Here is a 24,378-nt window from a genome sequence, read left to right as displayed (position 1 = left end):
GGGGAGCCTTTGGGCGAAATAAAAAACAACCCGTCCGACTCATCCACGTGTGAAGGCTACATCCCGGAACACCGTCGTATGCGTGAATTCGGAGTATTCCTCCCAGAGGCCAATTGTAGCTGCTCAGCAGACAGTGCTGACCGCTACCACGAACCATTCACTCAGTCTCATAACCAGGCCTTCCTTAGATTCACATGGAGGCTGCGAGATGGAAGCTGTGAGCAGCCGAGAATGGCAGAATGCTTCCTACCGATGAAGTATTGAGAGTGGTAGACCGACCTTGCGTTAAGAGATTCTACACTCTGGAATATATTGACAATGTGTCGCCAGCCTCAAGCTCTATATATTAGCATCGCCCACCATTGACCTTAAGGTTGACCTTGTTCTATTTATGGTTCAGCCTTGTTCACCCAGAGTCGGAAGCACGACTACATCGCATTTGTGGTATGCTTGACTGAGTCTATTATGTCGCCATCACAAAAGGGAAGCAGTGCCTCTTGCACGATTTGTCACTGACCAGTCCAACAGAAGATCCACACAAGGCATGGGGCGTTCAGATCGCGAAGCGCTGAGGCGTGTCCCCTCGTGTGGAAGAGCGTGATATTAGGGCGTCAAGGTGCTTCGTATTATGCAATCCTTAGCTCGCTTTGACACGGAATGCACCGGTAAAGTGACGGGAACACGGTGGCTCTTACTTGCCATAGGAAGCTAATGCTTAAACGAGCTTCTTTTGCTTTCCTTCCTCCGGTAAGCCTTACAAATCCACTTTAATTAAGCCTATGTCGCCATTCCCAGATTTCTCGCACTTGGCATATGTGCCCGCGTCTCATCGGATCGCATGATAGCATCACAGTCCCTGTTGTGGATGTGTATTTTGTACTGTCTATAGGCCCATTAATACGCCCTTTGTCTGGACGTAACTCCCAAAGCGAGCGTGGCACACGTGCGGATAGTTGAAGCTGAGACAGAATCGACGAGCCTCTCGGACATTTCTGACTCACTGGAGACATGGCTTTCTTTTTCATCCTGCAGAACGGGACGCACTCGCAATAAACTTGAGGCTATTCCAACAAGCCTCCCGCATGATTGGTTCATCCATGCTTTTCGACCTCGTATTCGGGACTTAAAGCCCAAATGGCTATCTCCAGATGCAATCTTTATAGAGTTTTTATCGGTCGCATTGAGGCCCGAATGTCCGACTCATCACTACTCGTCTGGGACGCTCCCATCTTGTTGTTCTTGTACCTGAACAGGTTGAGCCTATAAATCCCCTATAATGCACTATACCGATTCCATGCTGAATAATTGTTCGTTCGAGTAATTTCAACGGAGAGACTTATTCTTCCATCCGGGAGAATCCCATATATGCATCGAACTTGAAAGCCAGCTGACATTGCACGATGGCAGTAGTGGAAAAGTCAGACCTTGAAGGCTCGACGGAGAAGCCCGACACAGAAGTCAGAGAGATTGAGTATCCTGGCATCACAAAGGTTATAGTGATCATCCTTGCCCTCTACCTGGCTATTTTCTTGGTTGCCCTCGACCAGACAATCATTGGCGTAGCAATCCCGAAGATCACCGATCAGTTCAAGAGCATCGAAGACATTGCCTGGTATGGTAGTGCATATTTCTTGACATCGACTGCATTGCAGCCATCCTACGGCAGGATCTATAAGATATTCAGTGTTAGTAGACCGTTGCTATGCTTCACTTAATTTATGGCCCGGGGCTGACAATCAATCGCTCAGGTCAAATGGGGCTTTCTGATCGCTGTTCTCATCTTTGAGATTGGGTCACTCATCTGCGCCGTTGCACCCAGTAGCACCGTCCTGATTGTTGGCAGAGCTGTGGCGGGCATCGGTGTTGCCGGTATATTCTCTGGGGCCCTGGTAATTATATCAATGACAGGTACGATACCCAATATCTACTTCCTCATACTACAGTAGCTCATCTGCACAGTTCCACTGCCCAAGAGACCCCTTGTATTTGGCATGTTCGGCATGGTATGGGGAGTTGCTTCAATTGCTGGACCATTACTCGGAGGTGCATTCACCGACGGTGTGTCATGGAGATGGTGTTTCTATGTCAAGTGAGCCCTACACAAGTTTCAAACGGGCCTCAGGCTAGTTTCTCTAACGAGCTGCAGTCTTCCAATTGGCGGTCTTTCCGTTGCCGTTATCATCTTCATCCTACGAGTTCCCAGCAAGAGCGAGTTCTCAGGTACGCCCGTCCTCGACCGGATCAAACAGCTAGATCTTATCGGCGCCAGTCTTCTCATTCCGGCCATTGTGTGCCTCCTGCTAGCGCTACAATGGGGAGGAAATAAATACCCGTGGAACAGCTCGCGTGTGATCGGGCTCTTTGTCGGCTTTGGACTTATGATCATCATTTTCGCCTTCTCGCAGATCAAGTTGGGCGACCGCGCTACACTTCCCCCGGGGATCCTGAAGCAGCGGTCAGTGTTATCTGCGACTATGTTCGCCTTGTTCTTCGGCGGTGGATTCTTCCTTCTCGTCTACTATGTTCCGATCTTCTTCCAAAGCGTGAAAGGATCGTCCGCCATGAAATCGGGGATTCAGCTTCTTCCCATGATGCTGGCAACCGTTGTCTCATCCGTCCTCGTTGGTGGATTCGTAACGGCTGCAGGCTAGTATACCCCGTTTCTGATCGGTAGTACCGCCATTGCAGCCATTGGCATAGGCCTTGTCACTACGTACTCTGTGGACATCGCGACCGGTAAATGGATTGGGTATCAGATTCTCGTCGGCGCGGGAGTCGGTGCTGGTTTTCAAATCCCCATGACGGCGGTTCAGACCGTTCTCTCACCCGAAGATATCCCCGTCGCACCGCTGCCGTGATGTTCTTCCAGACTCTGGGAGGCGCGCTCTTCATTGCTGTCGGGCAATCTGTCTTTCAAAACGGGTTGATCGACGGGATTCGCGAGTACGCGCCTACCGTGGACCCGCGTGCCATTGTCGGTGCCGGAGCGACGGAAATGAGACATGTCCTGGCCGCTTTGGGGCAGTTGGACCAGCTTGACGCAGTGATTAGGGCGTATATGAGTGGGCTTCGAGACGCATATCGCGTCAGCCTGGCGCTTGCACTGGTAGCCTTGGTAGCTAGCTGCTTTCTGGAATGGAAGAGTGTTAAGAAAACTGGCCAAGATGGTAAGAACGATGTGGCAGTTCCGGCGTTGTGATAGTTTGAACATTTTTATCTTTAGTCTTTTGTGGGGTATGGAGTCTGTTCGGCCAGTAACGCTGTCAGCGACACCATGTTGGAGTAAAACCTGAGCCAAAATCAGTAGATATAGATCTTAATGTGTATAACTCTGCTCATCTCAAGTTTTCATTCCTTACATATGGAGAAATATGTACAATGAAATAATTAAATCGCATCAGTATGACAGGTGTAGTATGCAGGCATTAGAGATGTAAGTACTCAACAGAACGCAAGAAGAAGACGTTTGAAATTATGCATGATATACAATTGGGGCCAAAACATATCCTCCAAAGAGACCATGGTCTGACTGTGTCACACTAAGTTTCACACACCAACGAGAACACTGATGAGCCCTATCTCACTGGACAACGAACTGCTCCTTGTGACTCTTATACAGCTTGCTCGAGTCGAGAACCTCTCCGGTGGAAGAGCGGATAAAATCCACCTGGAGATTGTTTGCGTCAAGGATGCGGAGAGTGCTGTAACTATAGTCATCGGCGTAAACGAACTCGGTGTATGACGGCTTGGAGCCAACCGAGCTCAGACCTTCGATGTTGCCAGCACCACCAGCGACAATATACATAGGAGCCGCTGGATCATTCATACCGTTTGGATCTGCCGTGTTTTTGTAGACCGGCAAAAAACGTTGAGAGTTGTGCACGTGGCCAAACACTCCGAGATCAACACCGTACCTATAAAATAGTTCTTCGAAGGCTTCTTGGCACGGCTTGCAGATGTTGGAGCTGAGGCCAGTCGAGTACCACGGCCTGTGTCCGGCAACAATCACCCAGGGCGTCACAGACCGGTCGACACTGGCAAGGTCTGCCTCGAGAAATGCCAGTTGTTGGCCGTCTTGGCCGAACGGGCCACTATTGAGTTTGGCCGATCCATCCTGTCCATCAGGGGCCGACGGGAAGTCCGTCTCGGTATTGATCATGACAACATGCACCATTCCGTACTCGAATGAGTACCAGAATGGTGGCTGAGCGAGACTCTGAGCTTTTAAGGCCAGATTTTGGGCTGTGATGTTCGACGACGAGGAAGCAAAGGCACTAGGCATGGTCTCGTCATACCGATGCATGTACGCAGTGAAATTACGCTGTCCTAGAGGGCAGAGACCAGTTGTAAAGGGGATCTCGCCACAGGCTGCCTCATGGTTTCCTGGGGAAACCAAATACGGCTTGCGTCCACTGATAGGGGCCAGCTGGTCATAGAACTGCTCCAGGATGGCCTGGTAGGCATCCTTGCCATCCAATAGATTCTTCGGCTTAAGGTACCAATCATCGGCGTACGCAAAATCGCCGGGATGAATGATAAATTCATAGTCATCGACGGTGTCAGCCAAACGGCCAATGGTAGTATGGTTCAGCGCTGGGTCAATTGATGGAATACTGCTCTTCTTGGCGTTGTTGGAGGTGATGGTGTAGCCGTCCTTTCCAAAGACTCCAAGATCGATGACTACATCGAGGTTGAAAGGCGTGGTATCGCCAGGACTGCGAGGACTGAGGAAGTGATCCACACTGGAATTCGTGGAAACAATTTTATAGTAGTATGTTGTTGCTGGAGTCAACCCTGTGAGGACAACAGCATTGGAATAAGTCCGAGAGGTTGCATATGTCGACGAAGTCGAAGAGCAGGCCTGCGCGTCGAGCTTGGCCTCAGAAGTACCATATTGAACACAGCTTTGGTTTAGTTTCTCATAGGTGTTCCAACCCACTGAGACAGCTACACCAAGAAGTTAATCGTGATTGTGGTTTAGGGAGAAAATAGACTAGCTCACCATTTGGACCATATATCGCAAGACGTTGTTGATACGGGGTCGTCAAGTCCTCTGGAATTGGTGGATAACTAACCGCTGCCAGGGCAGTGCCCATTAGCACTGGCAGTACTTGGCCCAATGACTGCAAGTTGAACATAATCAATGATAAATCTCAATAACCAAAAAACTATTCGCCGTAAAATGCAGGGAAGATCGAAAGGATGATGAGGCGAGGGATAAGAGCCACAGACCTATTCCACCATATCTCAGGAATAAACCCAGGGCTTATAAGGACAAACAATGAGACCTGGCACGTGTAGTGGAATATTCTGTCCTGGTCTCTTCACGTTCTGTTGCATGTTCCTAGCCTGGCAGTACGACCTTCATGCATATCCTTTTCCCCTTTGGTGTTTAGAGCCGACACTACTCAACGAAGTGGATCCCCATCGAGAGCCCTAAACGGACGCAGATCGGACGCACGTGCGGTCATGGTGGCACCTTAACGCTCTCTGATATCGTCTGCTACTTTCCCCTTTGCAGGTGTCCGTCCATCGATTTAAATGACATTAGCAATCAGATGAGCTGATCAATGCATCCGGGAGATTATACCGTTGCATTTGGACCTCGGCAACCTCCACCATCCTGCGTAAGCACCCTACGCTATTGGGAATCAACAGCAAGGAAAGGTCCATGGACAAAGCTCGATGACTGTTAGGAAGGCATTGGGCTAGGCCGAACTGGCCTTCGGATCGGACGGAAGCGCTCCAAGGCTTTTTCTCTCCGACGAAAGTCTACCGAAAGGTAGCACCCTACCCTGCTCCCAATGGTCGCCAGCCGGCCAGTGGGGTTTGCATTTCCGTTGCATGATCCTCCATATACCTTGCTGGAATATCACACAGCATAGCGAAATGCTGGATGTCGACTACTCAGCTCCAGTTGCTCCTCAGGCCCCAATCCTTCCAGCACACGATCTCGCTTTCCCATCTCCCTGACGCGGTTCTCCCATTTGATATACACCATCAAGCCAATGCAGATCGCCCAACTTCCAAATAAAAAAGAAAACATGATGGTATGACCCGTACGGTAGCTCGGTGCATCCCCTGGCAAATAGACCCACGGTGCGAGAATCCCGCCCAGCGACCCGACAGCGAAGACTAGACCCGACGATGCCGCTTTGACGGTCGGCGTCGCAGCATTATTGACTGCCCAGGCCAGCCAGAGCGGCAGAAAGCTGTAGATGCCTGGCGCCGCAAGGTATAAGGCTCCGTACTTGGCACCCGGCATAGAAGCCGGGAGGAACTCGAGCAAGCCCATGCCAGCGATTCCGAACGGAATGGTAACGAAGATCACCCAGCCCCGGTTTTCATAACGGTCAGAGATGTAGCCGACCACGATGGATATTGCACAGGCGGCGGCCTAACACTCTACTTGATCAGTTACCAAGGTCTGTGTGAGAATGCAATCGAACAATGGAGACATACGTAAGGTCCAACTGATAATAGCTGAGCTAGCTCCTTGGTATAACCCATGGCGCTGATTATAGAGGGCGAAAACAGGGAAAAGGATTGAGCGCAGGTGCTGTCAGGCTGCTTGAGCAAAGGGTTCGCCGGTTTGTTCGCGGTAGACGACTCACTTTCCAAAGAAGAACCCAAAGGCGCAGAATATAACCGGCGGCGTAGTCAAACCCTGGACAACATGGCGGAATTTAGTCTGCGAATGTTCAGTTGTTCCAGCAGAATCGATGCGCATCCTATCCACGGCGACGCGTTTTTGGGATTCTGTTAAGAACCGCGCGTGTTCTGGGCCACTTGGGATGCAGATGAACGCGATGACCGCGAGAATGACGGACACTAAGCCCTAGGGTACTGTTAGACATTCCCGTGAAGGAAGAGAGTTACCCACCTCGAAGAAAAAAATATTTCTCCATGTATGAATGAGACCCCAAGGTGGAATCTTAGACAGCCCGATGGCTAAGAGGCCACCGAAAGCACCGCTTGCTGAAGACGCAGAGATATATATGCTTGTTCGGACACCTAGTTCATGCCGGCGGTAACTGTATTGTCGGGATCCGCTAGCAAGAGACGAAAAAGGCCAGGGGACTTACAATAAAGCCAACATGAAGACCAATCCCGGGGAAATACCACCCTCAAAGACCCCCAAGAGGAAGCGACATGCGTACAGGTCGCCTTTCTTCTCCACCAGCGAAGTGAGCATCGTAATGATGCCAAAGCAAAGCACAAGGGTAGGGATATAGATATGTCCCCCAACGATTTTGCACAGAATGTTTGAAGGTAACTCCACAACGCAATAAGACACGAAAAGACACATCAGCGCAATGTTGAAGCGTAGTCCTAACAACCCCAGGTCCTTTTCTAGTCCCAGTAAACGCGCGTTGCCGATATTAACGCGATCTATGAAGCTGAACAGATTGATGACAGTGAAAAGAGCTAGCAATCGCATGTCGAACTTGCGCACGACAGCCTGGGATTCCTTTTCATCCCATAGAATGCGCTCGTCTGTCGCTCCTAACACGACCTTCGTGTCCTCGATAATCTCCCGTTGCGCGTTCCGACCTGTCTCTTCGCCTTTCAAATCCATTATTTTCGACTCCAGTGATGAACAAATACACTGATTTTGGTACCATCTACAATTCTGTCACGTTATTGGGTGGGCACCTTATATGTACTGCGAAGAAGGGTTATTTTGGGGAGAAAATTGAGGTTGGGTCTGGATGGTATTCGCCCCTTGCGTTTGCTGCATGCATGCGTCGAATCGGGTCCACCGAGGCCATCGGGCCCTGCACGTGAGCAGTAGCAGTAATAACAACAATAAGTAGTAATTGGTAGTCGTAGTAGTGGTAGGGAGATTCCAACAGTGAATGGTATAGTTCATCTAAACTGATCCTAAAGGGTATTGCAGTTGCTGATCGTCCATTCGTATTGGCTGGCCTGGTCCAACGTGGCATAAACCAGGAAAATACTGTAAGAGAGCCCCCTTTCGCCATTGCCACACGCAATATAGCCCTATATCACATATCTCGCTGGTCCAATGCGGGTACTATCACAGCTCGACATTCGCCAAATCCAAAATACCTACCGCTCTCTGGATGCAAGCACCACCCTTCCATAATGACCTCATCCCCATCTTCTAGATACTCAAGGCTGTCTATCTCCATACATGCTAATTTATTTTCGGGCAGTGCCCTTTCTAGAAGACACGCCAGGCCGGACTTTTCGCCAACTCCATTAAGTCGCTGCACGTAGCGTTAGTTATCGTACTAGTAGTTGATCCTATGGAGGGCAGCGATCATAAGAGAAGAAGATAGGACGTACATCGTTTGAGATAGTACCCGTGCCAAATATATCCCCCGTGGAGAGGCCCTCTCCAGCGCTCGCAAGATGGGCGAGTTGCTGATACGGCGTCCAATATAGATCTTTTAGGTTCGTGGAAGTAATGTGATATGTCTTCCCTTTTCCTGCTCAAGCAATTAGCGTGACTCTCACCGTCCAGGCCTAGTGGGGACACCAACTCAATATCCTCGCGGACAGCTCAATATCCCACGTAGCCTGTGAGTGGTCCCCTTTCCAGGCCAAATGGGATAATGGTGGTGGACTCTGCGGGATAGATACGGGACACTCTACGGGTGACAGTGCATCGAGCGTGACGATCCATGGTGAGATCGTGGTTCCGAATCCTTTGCTATGGAACGGACCAAGAGGAGCCATTTCAAATCCTTGGATGTCCCTCGCCGACCAGTCATTCAAAATGACAAAACCAAAGACATGCTCTTTGGCGTTGCGTATGTTAAGGGTCTCTCCCGCCCTCAGAGGCTTCGACAAGAATATACCCATCTCGAGCTCGAAGTCGAGCCTCTTACTTCGTGACCACGTCGCCGGTGAGGATGCACTTGGTTCCGATATGACACCCCACGGCCGGCGGACTGGCTGTCCCGATACTCTAAGACTGGAGGTGCGGCCGTTGTAGACTGACGGAATGTAGTACCAGTTTGGATTGACCTCGAGGCCCATAATTTTTGAGCACTATGTATGCATATAGTCAACTAGCGAGTCCTCAACTCTCTTGAGAGGAAAGGCAAAGGAACATGGACACTTGCATTTTTTGCATGCTCGAGCGAGCAGTAAAAGTCGGAGAAGTTCGCGGTGTCCATTGGCAAATGGTTTGTCACGTGCGACAAGCGGATGAAGTACTTCTCCTTATGAGCTTCACTCACGCCCTGAAGGAACCAAACCAGACGCGATCTCACTTCGGCTTGTGTGGATTGGGGAGTCGATGCGAAGACATTCAGCACAGGCTTTGAGAAAGATGATGGGTCAAGCTCTACCATAGCAACACGGACGGGGTGGCTATACCTGGCTAAAGGCACCGTCAATCATGCCTGGAATTGAGTTAAAGACCCCATCCCTCTGGAGTCGGCCAAGGTCGATCGCATAGTCCTCCCATGCAGTTGCACACCGCGGGGTTGGGTCATCTGGGGTGGAGACCACTCCGTATGGCAGGTTCTCGAGGGGAAATGGGGTTGTGGTCTTCATCCTGACTGGTAAGGGATGTAGAGTGAAAAAGATGTAGGCTTGTCCCTCAACGTGCTGCAATGAGTTTGTGGAGTGTATATGTTCGACCTAGAATTAGAGGGGCTGTATCTGAAATGCATTGGAGATCGACAGCGACAACGCATGTCGTACCGGATCTCGTGATCGGCACTAGTCATGCCTAACCTGGATACCCAGTTGTTGACTGTCTGAGCACCAAAAGGCCCTGGTCTTGGACTCTTTGCAATTCAAAGCCATCTTCTGATTCCGATACTACAGTATATACATACAACTCAATTCTATAGTGACTCCACCGTGGATCGATCATAGAGGACTACTACAGATGGGGTTAGCGTGATTAAGCTGAATGTAGACTAGCGCCAGTTGTCGCGAGTGCCGAGGTCTAGGGAAATATATACCATGCAACGACAATATCCAAATGTCTGGACGTCTTCCAGCTTTTCACATTGCACGATATCTCTTTTGATTTCAGTTCTATTTCCACCCTCCTTTATTTCATGTCCTAGTTCACGGATCTTCGACTTCCCTTGGTTGACGGTCCCACGTGGTCCCACGTGATGGCCTATCTTCTTGCCGAGGTTCGATGGACGGAAGTGTGGATATACGACTAATCCATCCTCGCATTTGATTCCTCAAAGAGAACTTCGGTTGGCTAAAGAGGCAAATCTATCGCCATGCCAATAAGACAGCAAAAGAAGAGCAGGATGGGCCCCTGTTCTTCAACTGCGCCCATTCATTGACTGCACTGTCCAACAGATACTGTACAGAAATGTCACCTCCACATTCCGAACTCTTCGAGGAAGCGATCAAGGTCACTCCTCTGACTTCGCATACATACTCGGCACATTTACACAAGGACTGGTGTATCGGAAATGGTAACTGGGAATGTTTACTCTGGTTTGTGCATGGTTATCATTAACCTCGATTTAGTCCCCCATGGTGGTTATACGGCAGCCATTCTCTACCGCCTGGCCACCACGCATTTCGCTCGATCCGATGTGTCGCCCTACCGGTCCAAACCCGTCTTACCGATATCCTTTCAATTAACCTTTGTACGGGCGACACAAGTCGGACCGGCCACGTTATCCGTTGAAGAGATCAAATTCGGCGCGCGAACGAGTACTATTCAAGTAACGCTGTCGCAGGATGCAGCGTCCAAAGGACCGCAAACTAAAGTGGTGGGATACATAACGGTCAGTCCGGCGGAGGCAGATCAGGAAGGCCCTGTGGTGAGCGGAAATTCGACCCTGCAGCCAATCCCACCCCCAGGATCAAAACCGGACGGCGGGATCGATTTTGGTACCCTCGCGGAACAGGGTAGAGATGGTCCATGGACACGATTCCCCACAATTCCCGCAATGGCAGTCTCTCAGCATACGGAGCTCTTTGGAGCTCTACCGCCATCCACCGTGCAGGAGCGCATCAATACCACCGTGGATCAGTGGGCGCGACTTCGCCCCGGTGGCCAGATTCCTGCCCGATGGACAAACGAGGCTGTAATGTGCTTACTCGATCTGTTTCCGATGGCGTTGGATAGATTGGGTGCCATGGCAACCTCTGCCTGGGCTAGCACCCACGACCCAAAAGACAAACAGAGTCGTCCACCGGGTCCCTTCTGGTTCCCTACGGTGGCTTTCAACGTGGATTTAAAGAAATCCATCCCGGCTGAGGGAGCTGCCTGGCTACATAGCCGTGTAGTCACAAAATCATTCCGCGCCGGACGGGCCGATCTTAGTGTGGAGATCTTTGACCAGCATGGAGAGTTGGTCGCCATCAGCTCCCAGGTTTGTATGGTCGTTGGATACGAACGAAATTTGAAGAATGGGAAGCGCGCCCAGCCGGCGCAAGGGAAATTGTAAAGTAAGTAGATTAGACAATAGATGTACTAGATACCATGCTAGAATGGCCTCACTTGTACAGGCTTATCATACCATACCTGGTTGAGGATTCTCTTTTTAGCCCTTGGAGACCATCATGTGCCGTAGATACAAGACAGACGATCGCACAACTTCCATGGTGTAGGACGACCAATGCAATACACTTCGGAGAAAACAAGAGCAAACAAATTTCAAGTGAATATCTCTCAAATTTCCGCCAAGGCTTCACTTATGGTCTCAACGCGGTGTTGGTGTTGGCCACGTCGAAGGAATCCACTTGGGGTAAAAAAAGAAACGGTGGTCCATTTGTGCTTTCAGTTCGTATTCGTACCCGCTGCCAAATCGGTCCATCTAAGCCATCTTGCAGGCAGCAGGACGTCCTTTATCTTCTGCAGAATGTGCAGACATCTTCTCAACCTTCTGGTTTTTTAATGTCCCCTTTGCTTTGTGTTTCTGCCCTCTCTCACTAGGCCGATATATCATGACCATCATACGGTCGACAGTTCCTGCCCTGCAAGGTTATGAAGTCGTCAGCCATCAGAGGACACAAAACGAATTATTGGAGTCAGAGTTGTTGAAGACAAAGGAAGAACGTAGTGCAGGCTTTGAGAGAAAACGGGATATGGGTCTTACAAAGAGCTGGCTTCATTCATACAATCGAGTACGTTGTCGCATGGTTTCAGGGCTGCACCTTGGCTAATCGTTGAGCGTAGATACAGAATCAGAGTGATGAAGCCACACACTTGTCCGACAGCTTCTGGACAACGACCGCTCGTCCCTTCGCGCGCTGGATGCTCACGCCCATGGGTATCTTGACCACGATTTACGCATTGAATATTGTTGCCTGGGGAGGTATGCTGTTCCTCCTGATGTGCAATGCAGCGCCGGCGATGTGTCACCCCGACTGCGACAGCCTTGATTCGTCGCGCCGAGTCTGGATCGAGATTGACTCTCAAATCTTGAACGCCCTGTTCTGTGTGACGGGATTTGGGCTGGCACCCTGGCGCATCCGCGACCTATATTTCTGGGGGTTATGGCGACTCAGTCGATCGGAGCGGAGTCGTCAAAGAGGGCTCGGTCGCCTGGCAGATATACATTCTAGTTGGTTCCTTCGGCCTCGGGAGGTGATGGACATGCTGCCCACTGCATCTTCTCCCACCAAACTAGACGTAGTACATCTCACACCAACTCCGCTCTGGAAGATGGACGCCGTGGTCTGGGGCAACACACTCAACACTGTCTTCCAGACTTGTCTCGCCTTATGTATGTGGACGATGAATCGACTCAATCGGCCGAGCTGGACCACTGGTCTTTTCGTTGCCCTGGCCTGCCTCGTTGTCGGCTTCGCAGGGGGGGTGACATGGTTGGAGCAAAGGCGAATCAAGAGCAATCCCATTCACGAAGCGGTCTCGGTGACAGCTGAAGGCACCACAGATGCTAAGCCTCCGTCTGGGACGTGAGCAGTATTAAAAAGTACCGAATCTGGACATCTGGACATCCATGCTTTTTGTCTTGGCGTTTCTCTCACGTTGCAATGCGGTGGGGCACCAGAGAGTATTACTATCTTCTAGTCCGAGCGCCAACGTACATGTCTCCACTCGGTTACTGGGGGCCATTTCAGAAGTTGTAGCTCGACATAGGCCCTCTGGTGGAGTGATGGGGGTGTCTTGGACGATGGAAAACAGAGCGATACAACTGTGGCCACCGGGTACGGATTGGGGAGAAGCACAAGAAATCAAGCCAGAATTAAAGGAAATTCAAAGAAAGAGAACATCAAATGCAAGATCAGCATTCCTGTTGGACTAAATGAACTAGTGTCCGTGACGGCTGACGGTTTGATCCTCTTCGCCTGCGTTACTAGTCTGATTGGATGACAGGTCGGCTTCGACTGAGGCTGTGGAGTGGAATTCCGACTGTCAGCCTCATTGAATGCTGCGGCTGAGGTTGTCCCCCTTTTCCGCCGATCGGCCGTTGCCTAGATATATTCAGCTAAGGGCGCGGTGCGTGGAGATCTCAGCCTTACGATCCGCTATGCTATCCACGACCACACCCACCCTCACCATGAAACCAACACGTACAGATCGCCAAAGGGCAGGCGGGAAGCGATCACGAACGGGATGTCGTACCTGCAGAGCTCGTCATATCAAATGTGACGAGGCCCCAGGCTCATGTCAAAACTGCACATCCAGCGGCCGACGCTGCGATGGCTATGATCTTTATCGGCTACCCGTCAAGGGAGGACGGTGAAGGGCCCTACAACACAGGTCCAGCTGGAGATCCTCAATGGCTTTCGCTGGAAGATGACCTCGGATGAGCGGCGGTGTCTCTCATACTTCCAAAATCACACCATCCCCACTCTCCTCGGTCTTTTCGATTCAACCCTATGGGAAAAGCTGGTCTTTCAGATCTCTCAGTCCGAGCCAGCCGTATACCATGCAGTGGTCGCCCTCAGTGCGATTCACTACGACTCTGAAGCCAAGGGAATGCCGTTGCTCATGGGCCAACCACGGAATACCTGGCATCAATTCGCTCTGGAGCAGTTGAGTCGCGCTTTCAACCTCTTGACCAAACGCCGCACATCCCAGGACCCTCGCTTCTGTAACGTCACCCTTGTCTGCTGCCTTCTGTTCGTGCTATCAGATCTGCTGTGCGGGCATTATGATAGCGCATTTAGCCACCTCCAGAGTGGTATACGTATCCTGCAAGACCTCCAGGCTCATCGGCAACTGATCGCACCGACACCTCGGGAGGAGCTGGTCGAGCAGAGCCTCGTCGCGGCATTTGCGCACTTGGATACCATGTCCACGCATTTTGGAGTCGGAGGTCCGCTCCTGTGCATTGAGAATGAGCTGAGCGATCGTCATATTGATTGCGATCCGCTAATGCAATTCCAAAGCCTCCAAGATGTCCTCCGTGCCTTTGAACCCTACTTCAGCATGGCTTTTCAGTTTATCTCTCCTTGTATGTATCGCCCACCGGATCACATCGGTCCCGATTATGAGGCATTGCACCGACAACAGCTCGAAACCTGGTCCCATTTTAGCCATTTCATACGGCAATTCAAGCAATTTTACAGCAACATGTACAATCGCCTGAGTCGTGCAGAGCAGAGAGGGGCCGACCTAGTAGACATATGGATCACGGGCTTATCGGTGGCGATAAAAACATGCCTCGTCGGTGGAGACATCGCCGTCCTGGATTGTTATACCCCTGACTATCGGATGGTCGTCATCCTCACCGAAGCATTCTTGCAAAAGTATCCAGAGCGACCGAGTATCAGCATTCAATGTGGCATCATTCCTCCCCTCTTCCATACTGCGTTCGCTTGTCGGGATTACACGGTGCGGTGGCAAGCCATGGAGCTGCTTTGGAACTGGCCACATCGTGAGGGGACGTTTGATTCCAACTGGTGTGTTTCTTTGGCCTCTCAAACATTGAAGCTGGAGCTACAGACCTGTTTGGCAACGGGCCAGCTCCCCGATGACACGACTCCCATCGTCACCAATCGGGCGGGACAGCGTCTATCAGCCAAGGAACTCGTGGCCATAATGACTCACCATCAGCAACAAATGCGTGGGTTTAATACGAACAGGGCAGGCGATGCGTCTATGGTTGATGGTGAATGGTCTCCGCTGGACCTCCTTGGAAGCGTCAAATGTATGTCCGGCTGGTCCTGTGTCCGAGCGTTCAACGCCTTCGCTGCTCAGATGGAAATTTATTCCACCATCGCGGCTTGTTCAGCAGGTTGCGAATGAGCTAGTTCGTACACGCCCTACTGGCAGCACCCGTAACGAGAGCTGCGCGGCATGGCCACTGAGAATCTATCTGACGCGCAAACGGTCGGCTGTATTCCTTTCTCGTTTTCCTTATTTCAAGGTCCAGTACTAAAATAGTAGTCAACACCCGCTATGTTACTGCGCGAGACGTCTGGATTCCAAAGGTGGATGGTCGAGGCGTGGCCTGGGGAGGATAGAGTCGGGAAGAAGAGAAAGAAGGCGCTGCAGCAGGTTATGGCGCGTTGAGGGCTCAGGCGACACGGCGTATAAAGAAGAAATATCGAGTTGCCTCCCTTTTGCTCTTTTGTTTTTCCATAGAGAAATTCCTAGACCAAATTGAGTTCTGTTCTGAGTCATTACTGGCCCCTGGCATCTGATAGCGTCCCGAAGATATGCCTGTAAGGGCGATAATGCTTAACTAGTACTCTTATGATCACATACCATAGCCACTAGTGAAGATCGTAAACGAAGCTGCCAATGGGATGCATATTAAGGCGGCCCTTTGGGGCTATGTTGTGGACCGAGCACTTAGCTTTTCATCGTATCCCTCTGATGTGGATCCACTCGGGTCATCTAGAGGCGTAAATCAACCAACGGGGCTACAAGTACAAGTCACTAGGCATATTGTATCACCTTAGCTCTGTTGTTTAGGCCACCCACCAAAGGATTTTAACCACCACCAAACTATTTAACACCATGGATTCCTCGATTGCAAAGTCGAAGACCTCGACTGAACGGATTGCACACCGGCGTCCAATTTCTGGCTATCTTAGTTGAAACCCCTCTGGCATCTGTTCGTCAAAAGAGTATCTCCAATGCCTCTCCGTCCCTGCAAGGTCCTAATCGTGGGGGGTGGGATCGCTGGCCTCTCCCTTGCGCTTATGCTGGAAAAGAATGCGGTTGACTATTTATTACTGGAGGCATACCCGAATATTGTGACAGAGGTTGGGGCTGGTATCTGCATGATGCCCAACGGTCTCCGAGTCCTTGATCAGCTGGGATGCTATGAGGATTTACTCAGCCATACCAGGAATCCCGTTACGAGTGTAACCTGGCGAGATCTAGAGGGCAAGGCGCTAGGGTCGGTGGACGGATCAACTATAAGTGAAAGGTATGCCTCGTATCGTGCGATCAGGCTTTGCACTTTCGCTTATATACCAAGATAGATATGGCTATCCCTATCTGTGGATGGATCGCAAGGCACTGCTCGAGGTCCTTTACAGTCGTATCTCAGACAGATCAAAGGTGTTGACTCAGAAGCGTGTCGCAACGGTTCAACACACCGAGAACTGTGTCGAGGTCATCATGACAGATGGATCAAAATACAGCGGTGACATTCTTGTCGGAGCTGATGGGACGCACTCTCGTATCAGACAGGAAATGGTTCGCTTAGCAGGAACCCTCGGGCAGCAGGACGACTATGGTGACGAGGCCCCTGCAACCTATTCCTGCATCTTCGGCGTGTCCACTGGGGTTCCTGGAATCCCCTCAGGCTGTCTCGACTTTGTAGTAAACGAACAGTCCTCACACATCATCGGGAGTGGACCTGATAACCGGACGTACTGGTTTCTTATGGCCCACATGGGGCAGACATTCCACGGCGAAGAGATCCCTCAATTAAGCAACGAAGAACAAGACGCCCTGGCGCAAAAACACTGGAATGACCACATTATGCCAGACGTGCGATTTTCTGATCTCTATAATAACAGAACATCGACTATATACACCCCTATGCGTGAATGCGTGGACAGAAATTGGCACCTGAACAGAGTCATGCTGATTGGAGATGCCGTACATAAAGTAAGATCGCAAGACATTGCCCTTAAGATACACTGCAAATGGTGATGTAACTGACGAGTACTCTTGGTGACAGATGCTTCCTAGCGTCGGCCAAGGAGGAAGCCAAGCCGTTGAGAGCGCAGCGGCGTTGACAAACAACCTCATGGAGATTTTATCGCAGCCGTCTTCTTTGGGTGCGCCATCGACTACGGAACTTCACAGCATATTTCAGCAGGTCCAAGATATCCGCGCCCCGAGATTGTCCCAAATTATGCATACAGCCCACAGTCGGCAACAGATGGACGCGATGGAGACTCCGGAATTAAGAGATACTATTTTGAACAAGTTCCCTAAGTTATTACCAGGAATAGTGCTACAGCGATGGGACACGACCTTCCTCCCCGGGGTCTCGTTGAAAATGCTTGAAGTTCCTGCTAGACCTAGAACACTGGCATTCCATGATGAGATGCAGAAAGATGAAGGGTCTACCAAAGGAGTGGCGAAGATATAGAGTGCATATAATTCGTTGGATACAGATAGCGTGTTCTTATCAAAGTAGCTCGATAGAAGGAAGAGAGTCAACTCCTGTACGTTCCAGCCCGTCAGATGCAAATCTCATTTCTCATCCTGAGACCTGCATATCAATTATATGCCGTGCTCTACCCCCGACTCCCTGAGTGCGCAGTTAGAATCCAGCTTACAAGTTACAGCTGCGGCAAGGCCCAGCTATGTCTAGAGGGAAAGAAAGGAGACAATCTTTAACAATAAAACAAGAGGATTCACGACCGCAGTCAGAAGATGCAAATATCTACATCCATTGTATGGCTTCTGCCTGTCCGGCTGGCGACGATGATTCATGCATAGAAGATTCTATGGTCGGTAGATCGGAAAATAAACATATCTGATGCTCTCATTGATAAAACAAGGTCACCCTAGTGGGCATACTACTACCTAGTGAATACCCACGGAGAAATTATAGGAAGCCTTACCAGAGAGCTGGATAGTCTTCCCCCGGAAGACAAATTGTCCCTCAGTAGAGGTGGGCGCCATGATGTTCGCATAAAGCTTACCATCCCGCACATGCCACTCAACGCTTAGTGACCCGTCAAAGGCAGTAACAACCTTGGCCTGGGCCCTCTTCAAACCTATCTGGAAGCCTGTTTCAGGTGCAATGATCCACTTGCGGTATCCAAACCCGTCGGGCCCCGGGGCAGGGCGCAATCCTGCTGCCCACTCGGTCAAGACATATGTGGGCGCCCCACCCCAAGGGTGGCTGAGACTGGTGAACAGGCCAAGTCCCGGTTGCTGTGTTTGAGAGTTGACGTATTCCCAGCTTGTTCCCACCGCAGTCCGATTCTGTGATTCATCGAGCGGAAGCATCACGCCCCAGAGCTTCTTGATTAACTCAAGACCCATGCTTGTAGCATTGGCCTGAAACAGAGCCGGAAGCAGGAAGCCATTAGTATTCGGGGAGATATTGACCGTGGGATCTGAATTAGACACATCAGAAGAGTCTTTGTAGCCAGGCCCCAGGCGCAGCCGTGATAGGGTAGCCAAGGAGCGTGCAGTCTGGTTAGAAGACGCCACCCCGGAGCTGATGCAGAATGCTGTACCGCTGACGGAGAAGTTTCCAATATCGTCCAGGGAGGAGCTGTATGCTCCCAGCTGACCGTTCCAGAGACGCCTGTTGACGGCATTCGCGATGGACTCTGCGACCTGCTGGTAGCGAGTAGCCGACTTGGTGTCTCCCAACGCAGTGGCCACTTCGGCGGCGCCAGTCAGCGCTTGCACACCGGCACAAGCGACAGCAGATCCACCATCTTGAGGGCCTATAAAGGCGCCAGCGTTGAAAGAGATAAGACCGGTGGTATTGTTGACCTTCCCAATTATCCAGTCGATCTGTTTTTTCCACTTCGGCCATGTGCGGTTTGCCCAAGAGAGGTCACCACTCCACTGTACAAAGTCATGAAAGGAAATCAACCCCAAGAGCTGGTAGTCTGACAGATAGTAGGAGCCAGTTGGTGCGAACACATCCGGCGAGGCTTTCATATTGTACCCTATGCTGGGAGAGATAGCCAACTCGCCATCCCCAATCTGCGAATCTAACAGGTACTGCAATGTCCCTCGAGCGTGATCGATTCTTGATGTGCTGACACCGAGAATTCGCGCTGTATGGATGAAGTCGCCTAGCCATACAAGCCGGTCGCGCTTTGGGCCGTCCAAGCAGAGACTCTCTTGATTTTCTTGGGTGCCATACTCCGCGAGAACATTCTCAGTCGTCAGTGGATTTGTGTACAAGGTGGACCCATTCCCAGTGTCATAGACGTTCACGTCTCTGAAGTACGCCGCATGGTCTTGGTATGCACCAAACCCAAAGGACCCTGAGAACTCCCCGGTTGCCAGCGGATATGCGGCCTGTGAGATGTTGAAGATTTGCGTATTGTTCAACGCGGCCGAAAGATAGCCACTGGGAGACAGTACGACGGATACTCTGTACCAGGTGTTTTCGCGTACTGCGAACGGCACCTCGAACACATCTAGCACCCATGTTGTGAGGGTGGTCTGATTGACGAAGTCAACCCCGTAGGCAAGCGAAATGGTGTTGGGTGGTGTTAGTGTTGTGTTCACATTCGCTAGTCGACTGGCTTCCGGAAGCTCGCCGGTTAGCAACATGGAGTACGCGCTACCAGCCATGGGTGATGCCTGTGTAGGTAAACGGATCAGTCGCATTAGATCATTATCCCGGGGTACCTCGCATAGTCACTTACAACAGACCACCAGCTGCCTCCTTTCTGGATCATGGTCTCAAATTCCAGGGTGTAATTGGCAAATGCTGTTCCGTTGACTGACAGGGATGGGCGCACACTGCGCGCATATACGCCGTTCACCGGGTCGACTTCCCAGATTGCCTTCTGAGACTTTTTATCAACGCAGGCGGCTGTAGCAGCCCTCGCTCCTAGCTTCCAAATCTCATTCAAGGCTTCATCATCGCAGTTGAACTGTCCAGGGAGATTCTCTGGTTCCACTGTGTCGATTGTCGCGTCGAAGCCAACCTGAGATAGTGTGACAGTCCCACCGGTCAACAAGCGAATGGACTGCCATCTTTGCCCACCTTGGATTAAGGAAGATGTGACCCTCCCAGTCTTGGTGATATTGAACGTCTCGACACGGAAGGAGTTCCCCAGCTGATTGGCGAATGAGTAGGGGCCGTCACTGAAAGGGTGATCTAGCCCGTTGAATTCTTCACTATACTTCACTTCGACTTGGACGGGCTGCGTGAGAGACGAAACGACGAGGAATGGATAACCCGCGCGCTCTGCACCATAGTCTACAGTTGCGAAAGGAGACTGTGGATCGAGAACAAATGCAGTAAAATGGTTGGTGACGAGCTCAGGTTGATCGCCAACAGCCACGCCCACAGGGGTAAACGTATTCTCGCAGAATACAGGACTAACCAATAATCCGGCACTGATTGCGCAGAATATACTTTGCTTGAGGACCATCGTCGCATACAGCTTCGTTCAGTCATTCGTTTTCTTCGACAGCCCGCATAGCTACCCACATGGGGCGGATGACAATTGTCACTTAAGTTGGATTCCACCAGGCCTGTCGGTATAATTACCACCGACGCTTGCCCATAAAGTGGGTCTCATACATGGGGATTGTCTTCTATCATTTTATTCCCTTGGACTTGTTTTGCGGGGATGCCTGTGGGGTTATGATTCTGTCTGGGGAAGGCCGAGAGGGAGTCCCGGGAGAACTTCGGCTGAAGACATGAGGCATCTTCATACGGCACTGTGAGTTGTCCCGAGAGAGATCTGCCCCGCTGTTTAAAGATTCCAGCAAGTAGAACCCCCTACGTGCTGCCGTCTATGAGAAATGCGAGCTGGTCACCAGCTCTTTCCAGACCCTAACTCCTATGTCTATCCTCGGGATCTCCGAATCGGCCCCACCAGTCAGTCGTCGGAACAGTGCAAAAACCGGCGTTATTAGCTATGCGAGAATGCTGAATTATAATTCTTCTTCATGTTTCGGTTTAGTCTGCAAGAATTACTCACGTATATATCCTCTGTAGGAACAGTCTTTCCCACTCTCGTCGCTCTGGATATCGTCCGTTCCGACCTGGTGTTATCCCTGCGCCTCTACACGTCCATCCACTAGTATGTTGAACTCGGAACAGTTAGGTCACATCATACCGCCGTGGAAGGAAACGGTCGGCAGGCTATACGGTAGTCCCAGTCAGGCATAGGCGCGGCGCTATTTAGATTACAAGATGTAACCTCGGCCGTGATTCAAATGATGCGTTCCTGCCTCGGCCGCACGATAATGATTGGAGGGGAATTTCTAGAGCCAGTGACCCCTGCAGATGAGGATCTGCAAGCCCCTTCAGACAGCGTGACACTGGCAGATGCTGTCACCTTCATGTCAACTGATACAGTCGTCTGCAATCCCCAGCCAAAGCCTATGTAGTAGCTAGTTGTACTGTGGTCTTGGGTGGTATTCGCGCGCTACAGGACTGAGCCGACTTTCTTCGGTCGCAACAGAGAGCGTATCTATTGCAAGTGTCAACTTTAATCAGAAAGCTTAGCGTGGGCGGAAGGTGGAGGCCGCGGACAAGATGTGCGATATGTCCAAGTCTCCTGACAATGATGCTAATCCCGGTGACTGGATAAGTGCGCAGTCAAGGTTACGTCGCCTGGATCTTGGACAATCTGTCAATAGGCTTTAGGCTTCATTGGGCGATACGGGATCGGCAGTAAGGGGAATGTGTGAGCATCTTCCTTCATGTCGCATTCGATATGATCTCCACTCAGTGCTACTAAATGTGCGCCAAGTACTGGAATGCGCCTAAAGCCCATCTAATCATCCTCTACGTCCTAAGTGAATGACACCATAGACACGGGAAATCTCTGTGGGAAACTGATCAACTTCAGTTGATGCCTTCGATTTAGCATTCTAGTGAAGGTGGACACGTGCCTTTGTCTGTAGTGACCACGATGGCCATCGTACAACTTTGAATAGGGTTATCTTTGTCCTTCTGACATGTTGTGATACCAGCCAAGGAACTCCTTGGCCTGTCGCGGATCGCGGCCAACACTAGCCAGCGCCGTTACATTGGTTCTATGCATGGAGGTAGCGGTCTTCTACTTTCAAAACTTGAAACAAAATGAAATTGTATTGCCATGTGCCAGTTCACAATCATGATCCGTGTCTGTATGCACATGCGGCGCATGCGTTATCTCGCCGCTAGGATGACCATCGTTAACGGAGGCATTGGGTGACTGTAAATTCCATACGTTGCACAGGGCTTGCCCACTAGTAGATGTGGCTCCCCCGTTACGGTCATCTCCCATATGCTTGGGGTTGATCCTACAATCACCGATTGGGATCAATCAAGTATACTAAGTTGTGGATCCGAATGATAACCACATCCGTTGTATGCAAAGAAACCTCAAGGGATGATCACTACAATGATGTTTCGACTGTATGCAACCCGAGACTTGTGTAATAAAGAAACTCTGCCTCTCTATATGAGGATGAAACACTACAATCCTACTTTCTCGGACAATGCGGCAAAACCCCAAACGCTTTCATTCACGATGTGACCACCACCTGCAGTCTGTGGCGACCGCCTGTATAGGCCCAGCCATGAGGACAACTTACATACAGAGTTGATTCACTTCCTTGGTGGCTACCTTTGTCTATAAAACCATCGCAACCCATCTCACGAAGTTGAAACATCTCACAACCTTCTCTCAGTGTCTCAGCCACACAGACGAACAATGCGTTTCTCAACCAGGATCTTTTTCAGCCTCACGGTTGTGCTCGGTTGGGCGTGGGTAGCCCATGGCGTGGCCGTCTCGAAGCTTGATGGACGGGATGAGGTACAGGGCGCCCCTGCAGCGTCAGGCTATCGATCTGTTGCATACTTCGTCAACTGGGTGAGTATCATCTCTCTAATCCCAATGTGGAATGAGATTGACAAGGCACCGTAGGCTATCTACGGCCGCAATCATCAACCCCAAGATATCGTGATCGACCAACTCACCCATATCAATTATGCCTTTGCCAATGTGCGCCCTGAGACCGGGGAAGTCTACATGACTGATAGCTACGCTGATTTCGAGAAACACTATCCGGGTGACTCATGGTCTGACCCTGGCAACAATGTCTACGGTTGCATCAAACAGATGTATCTCTTGAAGAAGAAAAACCGCAACCTGAAGGTCATCCTCTCCATCGGCGGGTGGACCTACTCCCCGAACTTCGCAAAGGCCGCGAGCACAGACGCTGGACGAAAGTTGTTTGCCGACTCGTCCGTCAAGTTGCTGTCCGACTTGGGCTTTGATGGAATTGATGTTGATTGGGAGGTCCGCTTGTCCCACCAGCCCTCCAATATTGCGTACGATCACTGATATCGTTGCGATTGTTTTAGTACCCGGAGAACGATCAAGAAGCCAACGACTATGTTCTCCTTTTGAAGCAGATCAGAACTGTTCGTCTCCTTCCCAGCTGTGCCTCATGGAGTTCTAAACTAATGCCGAGCTAGACACTAGACGACTACAGTCGAAAGAGTGCAAATGGCAAGCATTTCCTCCTCACAATCGCAACATCAGCAGGTAAGCTAATCATCAGGCCCCTCTGTGCACCTCAGCGTTCTATCTAACATAACTATCTCTGCCAGGCCCGGATAAAATCAATAAACTGCACATTAAGGATATGGACGCCCAGCTGGATTTCTGGAATCTGATGGCTTATGACTATGCCGGAAGCTTTTCCAACTTGACTGGGCACCAAGCCAACGCATACCCTGATAATTCAAATCTGGATAGCACTCCGTTCAGCACCCAAGCGGCACTTGATCTGTATCTAAAAGGAGGTGTAGCAGCGAACAAGATTGTTCTCGGCATGCCTCTGTATGGCCGGTCATTCGCTAGTACAGATGGTCTAGGTAAGCCATTCACGGCAGATGGCGAGGGTACCTGGGAGAAAGGGGTGTGGGACTACAAAGCCTTACCAAAGCCGGGATCTGAGGTGCATGAGATGGATAATATCCTTGCCAGTTACAGCTACGACAGCCAGCAGAAACGGTTGATCAGTTATGACACCCCTAAGATCGTTCAGTTGAAGGCTGGGTATATCAAGAAACTGGGTCTCGGTGGCTCTATGTGGTGGGAAACCAGCTCTGACAAAGGAGGCAGCGACAGTCTGATTAGTACGGTAAGTTTCTCCTTCCTTGATATGGGCTATGTCGAAGTTGTCTGACTGTATGAGCAGGCAGTCAATGCACTCGGAGGCACAGGGGCCTTTGAGAAGGTTGAGAATCAATTGGATTACCCAGCCTCGCAGTATGACAACTTGAAGAACGGAATGAAATAGTCTGGGCAATCTCGGGA

The 24,378-nt window shown here is 50.7% G+C and overlaps 9 protein-coding genes across 9 annotated transcripts; 6 read left to right on the top strand and 3 right to left on the bottom strand.

Annotated features, from left to right (window-relative positions):
* Positions 1-1,400: 1,400 nt before the first annotated feature.
* On the top strand, positions 1,401-3,199 carry ANOM_004211 (MDR family MFS transporter; the record flags this gene model as incomplete). The annotated part of the gene is made up of 6 exons (XM_015549468.1): positions 1,401-1,685; positions 1,749-1,908; positions 1,960-2,089; positions 2,147-2,625; positions 2,689-2,807; positions 2,870-3,199. 6 exons carry the CDS (start codon positions 1,401-1,403, stop codon positions 3,197-3,199), a joined length of 1,503 nt encoding a protein of 500 aa, XP_015407877.1.
* A 381-nt stretch (positions 3,200-3,580) lies between these two features.
* ANOM_004210 (purple acid phosphatase family protein) lies at positions 3,581-5,138 on the bottom strand (the record flags this gene model as incomplete). The annotated part of the gene is made up of 2 exons (XM_015549467.1): positions 3,581-4,947; positions 5,003-5,138. 2 exons carry the CDS (start codon positions 5,136-5,138, stop codon positions 3,581-3,583), a joined length of 1,503 nt encoding a protein of 500 aa, XP_015407876.1.
* Positions 5,139-5,872: 734 nt separating this feature from the next.
* On the bottom strand, positions 5,873-9,531 carry ANOM_004209 (uncharacterized protein; the record flags this gene model as incomplete). The annotated part of the gene is made up of 10 exons (XM_015549466.1): positions 5,873-6,397; positions 6,463-6,559; positions 6,615-6,838; positions 6,884-7,034; positions 7,086-7,566; positions 8,078-8,234; positions 8,314-8,456; positions 8,511-9,021; positions 9,084-9,293; positions 9,352-9,531. 10 exons carry the CDS (start codon positions 9,529-9,531, stop codon positions 5,873-5,875), a joined length of 2,679 nt encoding a protein of 892 aa, XP_015407863.1.
* Positions 9,532-10,318: 787 nt separating this feature from the next.
* On the top strand, positions 10,319-11,408 carry ANOM_004208 (thioesterase family protein; the record flags this gene model as incomplete). The annotated part of the gene is made up of 2 exons (XM_015549465.1): positions 10,319-10,424; positions 10,480-11,408. 2 exons carry the CDS (start codon positions 10,319-10,321, stop codon positions 11,406-11,408), a joined length of 1,035 nt encoding a protein of 344 aa, XP_015407864.1.
* A 499-nt stretch (positions 11,409-11,907) lies between these two features.
* On the top strand, positions 11,908-12,886 carry ANOM_004207 (DUF2985 domain-containing protein; the record flags this gene model as incomplete). The annotated part of the gene is made up of 2 exons (XM_015549464.1): positions 11,908-12,087; positions 12,140-12,886. 2 exons carry the CDS (start codon positions 11,908-11,910, stop codon positions 12,884-12,886), a joined length of 927 nt encoding a protein of 308 aa, XP_015407859.1.
* Positions 12,887-13,726: 840 nt separating this feature from the next.
* ANOM_004206 (uncharacterized protein) lies at positions 13,727-15,181 on the top strand (the record flags this gene model as incomplete). Its single annotated transcript, XM_015549463.1, has 1 exon — positions 13,727-15,181. One exon carries the CDS (start codon positions 13,727-13,729, stop codon positions 15,179-15,181), a length of 1,455 nt encoding a protein of 484 aa, XP_015407860.1.
* Positions 15,182-16,017: 836 nt separating this feature from the next.
* Positions 16,018-17,492, top strand: ANOM_004205 (FAD-dependent oxidoreductase; the record flags this gene model as incomplete). Its single annotated transcript, XM_015549462.1, has 3 exons — positions 16,018-16,313; positions 16,369-17,002; positions 17,076-17,492. The coding sequence occupies 3 exons, from the start codon at positions 16,018-16,020 to the stop codon at positions 17,490-17,492; spliced, it is 1,347 nt and encodes a 448-aa protein (XP_015407857.1).
* A 440-nt stretch (positions 17,493-17,932) lies between these two features.
* On the bottom strand, positions 17,933-20,484 carry ANOM_004204 (uncharacterized protein; the record flags this gene model as incomplete). The annotated part of the gene is made up of 2 exons (XM_015549461.1): positions 17,933-19,684; positions 19,750-20,484. 2 exons carry the CDS (start codon positions 20,482-20,484, stop codon positions 17,933-17,935), a joined length of 2,487 nt encoding a protein of 828 aa, XP_015407858.1.
* A 2,280-nt stretch (positions 20,485-22,764) lies between these two features.
* On the top strand, positions 22,765-24,361 carry ANOM_004203 (glycoside hydrolase family 18 protein; the record flags this gene model as incomplete). The annotated part of the gene is made up of 6 exons (XM_015549460.1): positions 22,765-22,923; positions 22,978-23,352; positions 23,418-23,477; positions 23,532-23,601; positions 23,667-24,202; positions 24,260-24,361. 6 exons carry the CDS (start codon positions 22,765-22,767, stop codon positions 24,359-24,361), a joined length of 1,302 nt encoding a protein of 433 aa, XP_015407873.1.
* Between the last annotated feature and the right edge of the window lie 17 nt (positions 24,362-24,378).

This window comes from Aspergillus nomiae (genome assembly GCF_001204775.2).
Source record: "Aspergillus nomiae NRRL 13137 chromosome Unknown contig00097, whole genome shotgun sequence".
NCBI lineage: Eukaryota > Fungi > Ascomycota > Eurotiomycetes > Eurotiales > Aspergillaceae > Aspergillus > Aspergillus nomiae.
The sequence above is the reverse complement of the archived record's forward strand: the minus strand, read 5'-3'. Positions and strand labels throughout refer to the sequence as shown.